We start from the raw sequence: 13,381 nt of genomic DNA on the forward strand, positions 1-13,381 counted from the left end.
GACCACAGAAACTCATGTACACAGTCTCATGCCTTCCTGTGCCTCCAGCATCCCCTTCCTTCTCAGCTATCATTTATCCCACGTTACTCTCAGTGTTTCCTTCCCCTTCTGCCCCGCTGCTAAGAAGCTCAAAGCTAAGGTTTCTACTCAATTTCAATAGGAAGTAGCAATTCAGATTTTTTGTCAGTTACTGTACATTTCCTAGCCCCTTATTACTTGATTATTGCTCCTTTATCTCATTTTAATGAGTATGTGTGAGAATATGTGTATCTTTTGGTTCTAACCTATTATTGAAAACTGCTTCAAATCCTTACTGGAAGTAGTCTGGGTTTTTGTTTTTTAACGTTGACAATACTCTCTCATTAATTTTAATAATTATCTCGGCCGGGCGTGGTGGCTCACGCCTCTAATCCCAGCACTTTGGGAGGTTGAGGTCAGTGGATCACCTAAGGTCAGGAGTTCAAGACCAGCCTGACCAATATGGTGAAATCCCATCTCTATTAAAAATACAAAAATTAGCTGGGCATGGTGGTGGGCACCTGTAGTCCCAGCTACTCAGGAGGCTGAGACAGGAGAATTGCTTGAATCCAGGAGGTGGAGGTTGCAGTGAGCCAAGATTGCGCCACTCACTCTAGCCTGGGTGACAGAGCAAGACTCTGTCTCAAAAAAATAAATGAATAAATAAATAAATAAAATTAAATAAAATACTCTCAAAAACTAGATTATAAGGACCCAGAAGGATCTTGCTTGCTTCTAACAATCCCCCAAAAGATTTAACACTAGGCACATAGTAGGCATCTAGCTGATACTGGCTGATACATATTTTTAAAGCGATTTTAATAAAAAATAAGGCTGGAAGGAAATAAAACAATGACAGTAACATGTGTTACAACGTTGAGGTTATAGGTTTCCTTTTCTCTGTTTTTCAAATTTTCTGCAATGTGCTTACAACTGTTTTTATAACCACAACTCTTTTGATGACGTCTTTTAAAAATGAAAAAAACAAGTGGTTATACTGGAGTTGAGGTTCATCAGCACGCATCTTGGGAGACATGAGCCCTAAACTGTGTCTTCAAGCAAAGGAATACACACAGACCTGGCAGAGAGGAGAAGGGAAATGTGTGCAAGAAAGCCCTGTGGTGGGACTGAGCAAAAAGTGCTCAGAAAACATCCTGCCTTGGAGAAGTAACCAGAGAGAAGGTTTCAAAGGCGGGAAGCAGGTGTTGGAGGGTGTTGGGAATGTTAGGCTAAGGGCTACATTTCTTTTCTGAGACAGGGTCTCACTCTGTTCACCCAGGCTGGAGTGCCATGGTGCAAACATAGCTCACTGTAACTATGAACTCCTAGGCTCAAGCGATCCTCCTGCCTCAGCCTCCCAGCTAGGACTACAGGTGCACACCACCATGCCTGGCTAATTAAAAAATTTTTTTATAGAGACAGGATCTTGCTATGTTGACTAGGCTGGTGTCAAACTCCTGGCCTCAAGCAATCCTCCCGCCTCCGCTTCCCAGAGTGCTGTGATTACACACGCTGCACACGGCCAAGGCTACCTTTTTTGTACAAAACTAAGGAGCCTCTTCGGGTTTCTGAATAAAGAACAAGAAGGCAACGATGATGAAAACTGGAAACGGGCAGGTGGCCATTACTGAAATTAAGGCTAAAATCTAGGTTAACAAAGGGGAGAGAGAACTGCACATGAAAAGGGCAAAGATGTAGTGAGGATGGGAAGTTACAAAGGCTAAAAAGAAGGAAGTCATAACTAAGAGGGGTTACAGAGTCCAGCTCAAAGGACAGAAAAAAGGAGAAACTTCAGGTAACAATTTTTAAAATATTTATTAACAGCCAATTATGAGTCCGGTACTTTACAAGGTGTTCAATGCACATAACGTTGTCTATTTTACTTATTTTTATTTTCTCTTTTTGGTTTACTTTTTTTCTTTTTTTTTTTTTCATTTTACATTATCTATTTTAATCCTCGCAGTATTCCTATAAGGTAGGTATATTATCTTCAGTTTCCAGATCAAGAAACTGAAATGCACAGAAGTTTGAAGTAACTTACTCAAACCACTTCACTTAATAACCAGGGTAGGAAGGACTCAAATACAGACAGTTTGCCTCCAAAATACATGGTCCTAATCACCTCTCTATGTTGTGTCCATGCAGTCACGAGTTGGGCATGGGAGAGCTGGAGCAAGAGCCCAGGAGACAGTGAAGAGGAAGCAAGAGGCTGTATACACAGCTGGGTTTGGGGGCACCTCATGAGTATCCCATAATACAAATGGGCAAACTCTGTTACTAGCACATTAACTAAAAAGAAAGACAAAACTCCACATAAACCTGAGTCCCTCCAACAAACCCGGAGACTTACCAGAATCTAATCTAACTAACAAAAAGAAAAGAAAAAATTCCTATGAGCCTGTAAGTCATTAAGGGGATACATCATACTAACCATGGCTTAAAACGCCATGGAGGAGAGGACTAGCAATTATAGTGAATACGGGCTGAATTCAAAAAGTGGCCTGGAGATTTTGCCTTGAATTACTTGGGTGGGATAAGGATGATGGCTCTAATAGGACCAAGCAAGTGAAATACTGGTAAGTATTTGCAGATATTACAAATACATTATAGTATGTGTTTTGTGTGCATGTGTTTAACCAAGTTACAAAGCAGTTAAAGTTCTTTTGTATGAATGAAAGTGACATGATGACCCCAGTATCTCTCATTAAAGGAGAAAATAAGTTGGGAGCAAACTTATTCATATTCTCTCTTCTCTTCTAACTCTTTTCTACTAAACTTTAAACTTTTTCTCCTAAAGCCTACATATTGTCATGACTTAAGAAAAACCATGTTCTTTTCTAGATAGATTTTGAAATCTGATTTTTAGCTGAAATTAGAGCCAGTGTCTCTGGATCAATGTGACATGCAATGGGAACGTTAACCATAACTGGTTTTGGTTTTTTTTTTTTGAGACGAAGTCTCACTCTGTTGCCAAGGGTGGAGTGCAATGGCGTGGTCTCAGCTCACTGCAACCTCCGCCTCCCAGGTTCAAGAGATTCTCCTGCCTCAGCCTCCCAAGTAGCTAGGATTACAGGTGCCCGCCAGAACACCCAGCTAATTTTTATATGTTTAGTAGAGACATGTTGGCCACACTGTCGCAAACTCCAGCAACCTCAGGTGATTCCCCATAAGCCACCACTCCCGGCCAATTGTTATTTTTAAAGAGGCAAAAACTGAATGATTTGCTGAATGTTGTTTAGAAGTACAATGGGAGGGTGTGTGTTAACTTGTGGGGGTTTGTGATTTATTTATTTATTTTTATTTTTTTTTTTTTTTTTTGAGATAGAGTCTCATTCTATTGCCCCGGCTGGAGTGGAGTGACACGATCTTGGCTCACTGCAACCTCTGCCTCCTGGATTCAAGCGATTCTCCTGCCTCGGCTTCCCAAGTAGCTGGGACTACAGGCGTGTGCCACTACGGCCAGCTAATTTTTGTATACCGGGTTTCACTATATGTTGGCCAGGCTGGTCTTGAACTCCTGACCTCAGGTGATCCGCCTGCCTTGGCCTCCCAAAGTGCTGGGATTATAGGCGTGAGCCACCTGGCCATTTGTTTGTGATTATTTTAATGTGAACTAAGTCATTTATCTTCACATGTTTCATAGAATGAATCCTAACTGAAGATGAAACCCTCAGAAACCTGGAAATCTTGAAAAAAAGACAAGTGTTTTGGAATTACTCAAAGTTCCAAAAGCATTAAACAGAATATTCCCCTCACAGGTGAAAATTATACTACGGGGCTTAATACACATATTTTCAATTTTTGTTTTTGAGACAGGGTCTGGCTGTACTGCCCAGGCTGGAGTTCAGTGGCACAATCTTGGCTCACTGTAACCTCCACCTCCCGGTTCAAGCAATCCTCCCACCTCAGCCTCCCAAATAGCTGGGACCACAGGTGCACTGGTAGAGACAGGGTTTTGCTATGTTGCCCAGGCTGGTCTTGAACTCCTGGGTTCAAGTAACTGCTTGCCTTGGCCTCCTAAAGTGCTGGGATTACAGGCATAAGCCACTGTGCCTGGCCAATTCCACTTTATTTTTATTTTTTTTATTTTTTGAGATGGAATCTTGCTCTGTCACCTAGGCTGGAGTGCAGTGGTGTGATCTCAGCTCACTGCAAGCTCCGTCTCCCGGGTTCACACCATTCGCCTGCCTCAGCCTCCCAAGTAGCTGGGACTACAGGTGCCCGCCACCACACCATGCTACTTTTTTGTATTTCTAGTAGAGACGGGGTTTCACCGTATTAGCCAGGATGGTCTCCATCTCCTGACCTCGTGATCCGCCTGCCTTGGCCTCCCAAAGTGCTGGGATTACAGGTGTGAGCCACCACCACGCCTGGCCAATTCCACTTTTTTAAAGGAACTGGTTCTTTTATTTTTAATTATGGTAACCAATTCAGAGTATTTAATTATGGATTAGAGTGCTCAACTTATGTAACTGGGGAGGAAAAAATTTCTTACATAGGGCCAGGTGCGGTGGCTCACGCCTGTAATCCCAGCACTTTGGGAGGCCGAGGTGGGCGGATCACAAGGTCAGGAGATCAAGACCATCCTGGCTAACACGGTGAAACCCCATCTCTACTAAAAGTACAAAAAATTAGCCGGGCATGGTGGCGGGCGCCTGTAGTCCCAGCTACTCAGGAGGCTGAGGCAGGAGAATGGTGTGAACCCACGAGGCGGAGCTTGCAGTGAGCTGAGATCCAGCCACTGCACTCCAGCCTGGGCAACAGGGCGAGACTCCGTCTCAAAAAAAAAAAAAAAAAAAAATTCTTACATGGAACATCAAGAGTCGCACATGTGGTATGTTACTAAGGAGCTAGTAGTGTTTCTCCTCTGTTCAGCCACTGTCCACTAAAGCCACATTCCAAATACACGTCACCAAGTTACCACCCAGCAGATCTGATCCTGTGGCACCAAAATGCCTCAACAGTACCCAGGAGCCAGAGAAGCTCCAGAATTGAACAGGCCCAGGAAGCAGAACAAAGTATGGCACAGAGGAGATACTGTCAAGACCACTGCCAGGGAAGTGACCAAATGAGACAGAGAGAGAGAGTGTGTGTGTGTGTGTGTGTGTGTGTGTGTGTGTCAACATTCTATTAGATCAAATATTACCTGAAATTACTGGCATGTGGACCCCGGCTTAGACACACTGACATAAAGACTTAAATGTAGTGGGATTTGTTTTCACAAGATTTGACTTTTCTCTGTGGAAAACATAGCAACAAGGCAACAGGGAATATTACCAAAGTTTCCCAAAGGCTTGTATAGGATTTGGAAAAGTTGGAGGAAGAATTTAACCCTAAAAGCTTAACTGATTTTCAAACACTTGCAAATATATAATTACAGATCCTGTGAAGCTTAACCTTGGTGGTGTTAAATGTTAGCTAGAATGTCACAAGGTCAGTCCTTAGGGACAGTGTGACACACACGTCACCTTGACCACTAGATGAGTAAGCTGCACCACGTGTTATTTTCAGACTTTTGAAATCTCTGAAATAGGCTCCTTTTCTCTAAAGAAAAAAAGGGGGGCTGAGGGGGTCCACCTACACATGAGACGATCACCCACAGGACCTGTAATATTATTTGAGCTACTTACCAATGAAATCTACTGATTTGTCCAACCATGGCAAAATTTTCTCACAAAAGCTGTCATTCACAGGCACACGCAGGAAATGAGACTCAGGGATAAAGTCAGGCTTTGGACAGGTATTGCTGGCATTTAACACATAACCAATCCCATTCTGCTGCATCAGCTCCTATGGAGAGGAAGAGCAGTTAAAGTGACTAATAATATGGTAAACGTGATCATTCTGAAAGAGTGAAGTTTAATGCGATGATAAAAATGCCCAGTTTCCTTGAAATACAACTCATTCAGATCAGTGAAGTCCAAAAACCCAGCAAAATGACATATAGACAAGTTTTAAGAAAAAAAAAAAAATTTAAGAACAACAAAGGCTATTTAAAATAATATGCTGGACGCCCACACATCATTCATATAGTCAAATCTCTATTATCTTCATTACTAGAGAAGTGGAACAAAGAATACAAAAGAAAACAACAGTTTATACGATTTTAGAATATATGGACACACAACATTTTCTTCCCACACAGAACACGCTGGTTCTCTAAGATACAGTTCTAGTCATTCTTCTCACTCTAAATACTCTCTTTGAAGGCTGCACTTATTTATATAGCCTTAATTACCAGTTCTACATGCTGATGGCATGTGTGTGCATGTGTGTGTGTGTGTGTGTGTATCTCCTCTTAAATTTCCAACCCATATCTCCAACTACCTACTGGCTATCAGGATGTTCCACAGGCCCTTCACATTTAAAATGTCAGAAACTAAACATACTCTCTTTCTTCCTGTTCTGCCCCCAACTCCTGCCTCGTCTCTGTAATCCCCAAATTGGTTTAGGGTAATAACATCGACCTAGCCAGCTGAGCTCGAAAATAAAATGGGGCTCCTTTCTCTTCCCCATGACCCTCATCCAAACAGCTGCCAAATCCTTTTGGAATCACCTCTTCCATTGATCCTCTCCTCTCTATACCCATTCACTGCTCAGTAGCCAAGATAACCAAAAAAGTCACCAGGAGCTTCTGAAGTTTGCAGTGGTTTTCTCTCCAAACCATGTTCTGAACAACTAGAGGAATCTCTGTTATGATGAACTCCTGGCTGGGTGCTTTATCCACATTCTTTTCATTTCCTTGAGTCTCATTCCCTGCTCCTGCCCCATACAGCACCCCCAGCATCAAATGTATACCCGTCCTCTGTGCTTCTGTTCACACCGTTCTCGTGCTTAGAAAGCCCTGTCCTCCTTCCGGAAGACACTCTTCCCACTCTTCCTACTTTGTGTAACCTCATCTATGAACTCTTTCCCACTGATGCATAATTAACCATTAAGTTCCCTGTCCTTCCAAAGTACTTTGTTCACACCATTAATTAAGCACCTAGCATAGTGTGTTAACATTAACAGATAATTCTCATCTCCCCTGTTATGTAATGAAGTAATGAGTGAGATCTTGGACCGAGTCTTGTTTTCGCACCTTCAGCCCAGGTATAGAGTTGCACTCAAAACGAATCTGTTCAACTGACATCCATCCACTATTTAGCAGGCAAGCCCACACAAACCTGTTTCATTTAGTCATCCCCCTCCTGACTCTCAGGAGATGTTCCAAGCCTGGAATAATTAGTCTAAGCCATCTTGGTCATTTCTTCCTTCTCTTGGAATACTACCTTTTCTACAAATCTTTTCCAACTACCTGAAAGAAAATTGGCAATTTTCTTCCTATATTATCCTTCTGAAACATGCCAGTTCCCTAATCTCTTCATTTACTACATTTGGCACAATAAATATACTTTATTTACATAAAAGGTGAACAACGGCCGGGTGCGGTGGCTCATGCCTGTAAATCCCAGCACTTTGGGAGGCCGAGGCAGGTAGATCACCTGAGGTCTGGAGTTCAAGACCAGCCTGACCAACATGGAGAAACCCCATCTCTACTAAAACTACAAAATTATCCAGGTGTGGTGGCACATGCCTGTAGAAGAATCACTTGAACTCAGAAGGCGGAGGTCGTGGTGAGCTGAGATTGCGCCATTGCACTCCAGCCTGGGCAACAAGAGCAAAACTCTGTCTCAAACAAACAAACAAAAACGTGGACAGCATAAATCCAGATTGTGTATGCAACCATCTCTTGTTGAGATGACAATGTCAATAAACAGCTTTTGGAACTAGGTGGATTTCTTAGATTGGCCAACACCCTTCAGATATGCCAGAGCCCAAGTCTTCTGATGGTCTCATGCTTCTGTTAGGTTAACAATCAGGCTACGTAGATCTTAATGGTGTTTACTACAACCTTTAAACTTTTATACATGTGCAAAGGTTACATTTGTTTTTCTATGTGTGAACCCAAGCTGAGTGTATCTAGTACTATCTGATCAACAACAGGGTACAGGAACTGGTTCAGGATCACCCATGTAAGAACAGAAGTGGGTCACTGGAGTTAAATTAAATCAGCCTTTGAGGACTTTCTCACCAATAGTCCTTTCTACCAATGGTACTACAGATATGTTAAATTAATAGTAAAGGAAATTAGTAATATCCCTATCCACTCAATTCAATAATGAAGATATTACAGAAGTTTCTGAGAAATGAGGTGACTCTAATAGTGTTATATACTGTACACAATCAAAAGACAACAAGAAATTCTAAGAGAAAACATGTTGCAAGTCAATAAGAACTGTCAAAATTGATTTTCCATAGAAAGAATACAACGATGTACACTTCTGACAAGTAACCTTAATAGCCTACATTTTATAGAAATTACAACTTAAACCTATATTAAGTCAAAAAATATTTATTGAGTACCTTTGTTAGAGACCTATTAATTATACAATGACACATGGTACTGATTAAGAAAATGATATCTAACATTTAATGAATGCCTACGATGTGCCAGGTACTGTATTAAGCATTTAAATGGACTGTCTCATTTAATTCTCACAACCACCCTTTGATGTGGGTTCAATTATTGACCTCCTGGGGTCAAGTGATCCTCCTGCCTCAGACTCTTGAGTAGCTGAAACTCCAGGCATGTGCCATGGTTCCCCACAAATTTTTTTAAATTTTTTTGTAGAGACAGAGTCTCACTATATTGCCCAGGCTGCTCTCAAACTCATGGCCTCAAGCGATCCTCCTAACGTGGCCTCCCAAAGTGCTTGGATTACAGGCATGAGCTACTACATGCAGCTAGTAAAATATTTTAAATACAAAATGAACTGAGAAAAAAAATAATTTCAATGGCTTTATTTATAAAATTTTTAGCTTAAAAGATCTATTGATTAAATCTACTATCCAGATGCTACCTGAAAATTTTTTTGGAATAATAAGATGGGACTTGATAAATAAAACAAGCACAATTTTTAAAACAAACAAACCAAAAAAAAAAACACAAATCCTTAAATACTAAATATAATTTGGCTACTAAATTAAATATCACAAATAAGTGCCTTCTCATCTGGATTAGTAGTCAGTGGAAAAAGTCAGTTAAGGGGGAAATCATTAAAAATGATACATACATACTCAAAACATTGTTTTAACTTAAAACAAATAAATGTACATGAACACACTGATTTCTGATGCAGGACCACAGCTTTTTCTTGTCTAGTTTAGCTGACTGGAATTCCTAAGCAAATCACACCTAAATGCATCTACCACTTACAGTTTTCATTTTTTAAAGAAGAGCAAGAACTTGTAAAGCACTATCAGTGCCAAAGCCTTCTAGATTATAACCGTCCCCCAAATACTTTACAGCTCCCTTATTCCCACCTAATTTGACATATATACATATATATATATATATGATTCATCTTGTTTGTAATGGTGAAATTGAGATGGAACTATAATTATGAAGAATGAGTCTGATTCTTTTGTGGAATAAGGAGATATATATATATATGAAGCAATCTGTCCTTCCTGAATCTTTCCAAAACACCTAACTTAGGTCACAGAAAAACATCTCTCCTCCTTCACATTTCATTGGTGTATATCATATTTTAATTAACATACATAATTATAATAACAAGTCCAGTGGCCTAAACAAGTTCAAGAACAAACACAAATGATTCTTGGTAAGTATGCTATTCAGATGGTGGAGGCAGACGTGCTACAGCAAAGAGCCTACTCATGCAGCAGGCATTCACCTGCCAAAGACATGGGGAAGAGATGAAGTGGAATCTCTGGAGTTGGTTAAGAAAGTTTCTGAAGTTTCATGTAACTGTTGTTAGTTTGCTCTCTTGATATTTTTTAGATATATTTTTTAACAAATTTCCATACAAACAGCTGGGAGGGGATCTTAATTTTTTGTGTTTTTAAGAGAGGGTCCCACCATGTGGTCCAGGCTAACCTCGAACTCCTGGATTTGAGTGATTCTCCTGTCTCAGCCTCCCGAGTAGCAGGGATTATAGGCGTGTGCCACCACACCTGATTCATCTTTTTGTTTGTAATGGTGAAACTAAGATGGAACTATAATTATGAAGAATGATTCTTTTGTGGAATAAGGATTGCTTTTATTTATAGATACGTGTCAATGACTTCTTACTAAATTATAAAGAGATATTTATATAATTCATTCAGTTTAGTTTCAGCATGTTATATAAAACATACACAGCTGAGTATTTACTCTGTCCTACAATTAAACATCACAATCTTTAAGCTTCTAGAGAGCAGTCATCATATGCTGTTAAATATTTAGCTCAACTTTGTGCTAAGTCTGCAAATACACACTTTCTACTGATTAGATAATCCTTCTTCACCGGCCTTCAAAGATCCTTCCAACACCGTGGCCTCACAGTTCTTTGAACTCCTCATCTTGGCCACTCACTCCCATGAGAGCTAGCCTGGTCTCTGTCACTACCAATAACCACAAACCCTCCATAAGCTTGATTTCATGCACCCTACTCTTGGATGACTCTTCCACTTTCCAGCTCACTCTCTCTTACACTACACTACACCCAGAATCTCAACCCCTGCAGGAGGACCTACAGTCTGATGATCTATCAATTGTCTCTGTCCTTCATCCCCATGATGTCTGCCTTCCTTGCCCAGCGTAAATTCTATCATCAGTTATTACAATCACTCCTCTCCTTTTACCCTAACTTCCTCTGCCCTCATCAATTGTTCGTACTCACTTGGCAAGATTACAACCTTAGTTAAATCTAGTTCTCCACCTAGTCAGCACTGCCCATACCACTGAACATGGCCAGAGAAAAACACTCCACAATGCTACCTGATCTCACTTTCAATTCATACTCCTCAGCAATCACTGTATTTCCCCAGTCCATTCACTTTTTCTCTTTCCCATTTGCCATTCTATCCATTTCCCTTTCTCTTCAAACTCCCTCTATGTCCCCACTCATCCTCACTCATAGCTGAAGAACGATCTTGCTTCCTACTACAATGGAAAAATCGAAACAGTCAGAAGCAAATTTTGATAGACTTCCATCACCACATTTACCCATCTCCTAGCAAATGCACCTAGATACTCTGCCTTCCCACCTGTTGTTCTGGATGAACTGTCCACACTCGTAAGGCCAACCCCTCTGCTTGTTAAATAAATTCATCCCCTCTTGCTCAAGAACACAGCTTTGTGATTCTCCTTTCTTCTACATCAATTTTCCACTGCACAGGATCATTCTTCCTACCTGCAATCAAACAAACCACTATTTCTCCCACCTTAAAAATATCTCCTCTCAGCTTCGCTTCTCCCTCCAGTCACTACCCCATATCTTTGCTCCTTCAAAGTCCTTGAAAGAACCCCCCTACTTGGTGTCTCCAACTCCACTCCTCCTGTTATCTCCTGAACCCACTCCATGTAGGCTTTCACCCCCAACACTCTACCAGAACTGCTCCACGATCACCAGGGATAGTGATGCTGCTAAATCCGATGACCAGTTCTCAGTCTTAATCTTCCTTGACCTAAAGTACTACTTGGCACACTTGACTGCTCCTTCCTCCTGGAAAATACATTGTTTATTTGCCTTCCTGATTATTTGATTTCCTTCCTTCCTCAATATTTACTTCTGAATATTCTTTGTTGGGTCATTCTCAACTCCCCAGACTTTCAGGGTGGGAGTGCTCACGGCTCAATCTTTTTCTCATCTATATTTTGCCTCTTAGTAATTATCTGATCCCCTCTTAAGTACTGTCTGTACGTTAATGACTCCCACCTTTATACCTCCTCCCTCAGGGATCCCCCTGCCCCATTCATACATCCGTCTGTCTACTCAACATCTCCACTTGGAAGTATAACAGGCATTTCGAAAACTCAGCATGTCCAGAACTGACTCCTGCTCTTCCTACAGACTCCATCTCAGTTAACGGCAACTGCATCTCCCAGTCTCCTTGACACCTCTTTTTCACACACCCCTACCATCCAATCCTATTGGCTGTACCTTCAAAATAGAGCCCAAATCCCACCATTACTGCCACCTTGACTCCAACGCACTACCAGGGAGCCTCCTAACCGGCCTTCCTGCTTCTCTCCAGTAGGAAATTCAGCCTGTTTTCAACACAAACGCTAAAGTGATCCTAACAATGTAAGTCAGATTACGTTGCTCCTCTGCTTGGAACCTTCCAATGACTCCCTCTGAACTCTCTTTCTCAGAGTAAAAGCTCCTGTCTTTACAAGGCCTACGTAGAAGTCTTGTATTGTCCGGATCTGCTCCCATTACCTCTCTGACGACACTCTCCCATGCTCACTCTGCTCCAGCCACACTGGCCTCGCTCTTCCTTTAGCATACCACATGTGTTTCGCCTTGGTGTCTTCTTCTGCCTGTACTGCTCTTCCTCCAGGTATTCAAATGGCTCACTCTTTGACCTCCTTGGAGTGTTTGTTCAAATGCCTCTATCTCAATGAGGACTACTTTGATCACCCATTTAATTACAACCAACACCTCACAGGTATTCCCCAGCCCTCTTACCCTGCTTTCTTCATAGCACTCATACTGTACTATACTATGTAATTTACCTATTTATTATGCTTCCTATCAAGGTTCTTTCTCCTAGGATGTAAGCTAATGAAAGCAAAGATTGTTGTCTCATTTACTGGTGTACCCCAGCACCTAGAACACTGTTTGGCACATGGCAGAGGCTCAATAAACATTTGTTGGGTGAATACATGAAGGAACCCTTATCCCTGAAGCTGACTAAAATCAGTATCTAGTAACTGGTTTATTAGCATCTTCTAATGAGAAATCTTCATATGCGTTCCTTGTACATTTTCATTTTACAAGTCACTGTAAAATATCATTAACTTATATTCCATTCATTTCATAATTTATGAGACTATTTTTCCTGGGTTGAAAATTTTAGTTTCTCAAATTCATAAACGGAAGATTTTCTGAGTAAATTAACATAGTAAATTAATCTGTGTTTACTTAATTTTTAAGGACATGTACATTTCATACAAGTTGCCCTGGTTACAAATTAGGATATAACTATTTTGAAAAATAATCACCAAGGGCTTACTACACATCAAGGTACTCTGGGGCATAAAAAAGCAAGTGTTCCCACTGAGGGATGAATAGTCTACTAGCAAATGTAAGACAGTTGCACAAATAATGATGATACAAAAAGGTATCCGATGAATATAATGTAGCAGGATAAACAAAATGGCATTGGAAAACAGGAGTAAAAACAAAGGGAAGCATTCTGAGAAGACTATTTATAATGGGAACTAAAACTGTCAGCTGAAGCTCAGATGGCGGTAGAGGCATTCCAGATGGGTATAGAAAATGAATGGGCCGGGTGCGGTGGCTCAAGCCTG

At 41.0% G+C, this 13,381-nt stretch overlaps 1 protein-coding gene across 4 annotated transcripts in view; it reads right to left on the minus strand.

Moving 5' to 3' along the window:
* Nucleotides 1–13,381, minus strand: part of DUSP16 (dual specificity phosphatase 16) — a 92,785-nt gene that overhangs the window by 7,701 nt on the left and 71,703 nt on the right. For all 4 annotated transcript variants that reach the window (XM_031650299.1, XM_003906015.5, XM_009180241.3 and 1 more), the window contains exon 5: nucleotides 5,649–5,808. In XM_031650299.1, coding sequence (XP_031506159.1) covers nucleotides 5,649–5,808 — 160 coding nt within the window. The remainder of the gene's footprint in view (nucleotides 1–5,648; nucleotides 5,809–13,381) is intronic.

This window comes from Papio anubis, chromosome 9 (genome assembly GCF_008728515.1).
Source record: "Papio anubis isolate 15944 chromosome 9, Panubis1.0, whole genome shotgun sequence".
NCBI classification, from domain to species: Eukaryota; Metazoa; Chordata; class Mammalia; order Primates; family Cercopithecidae; genus Papio; species Papio anubis.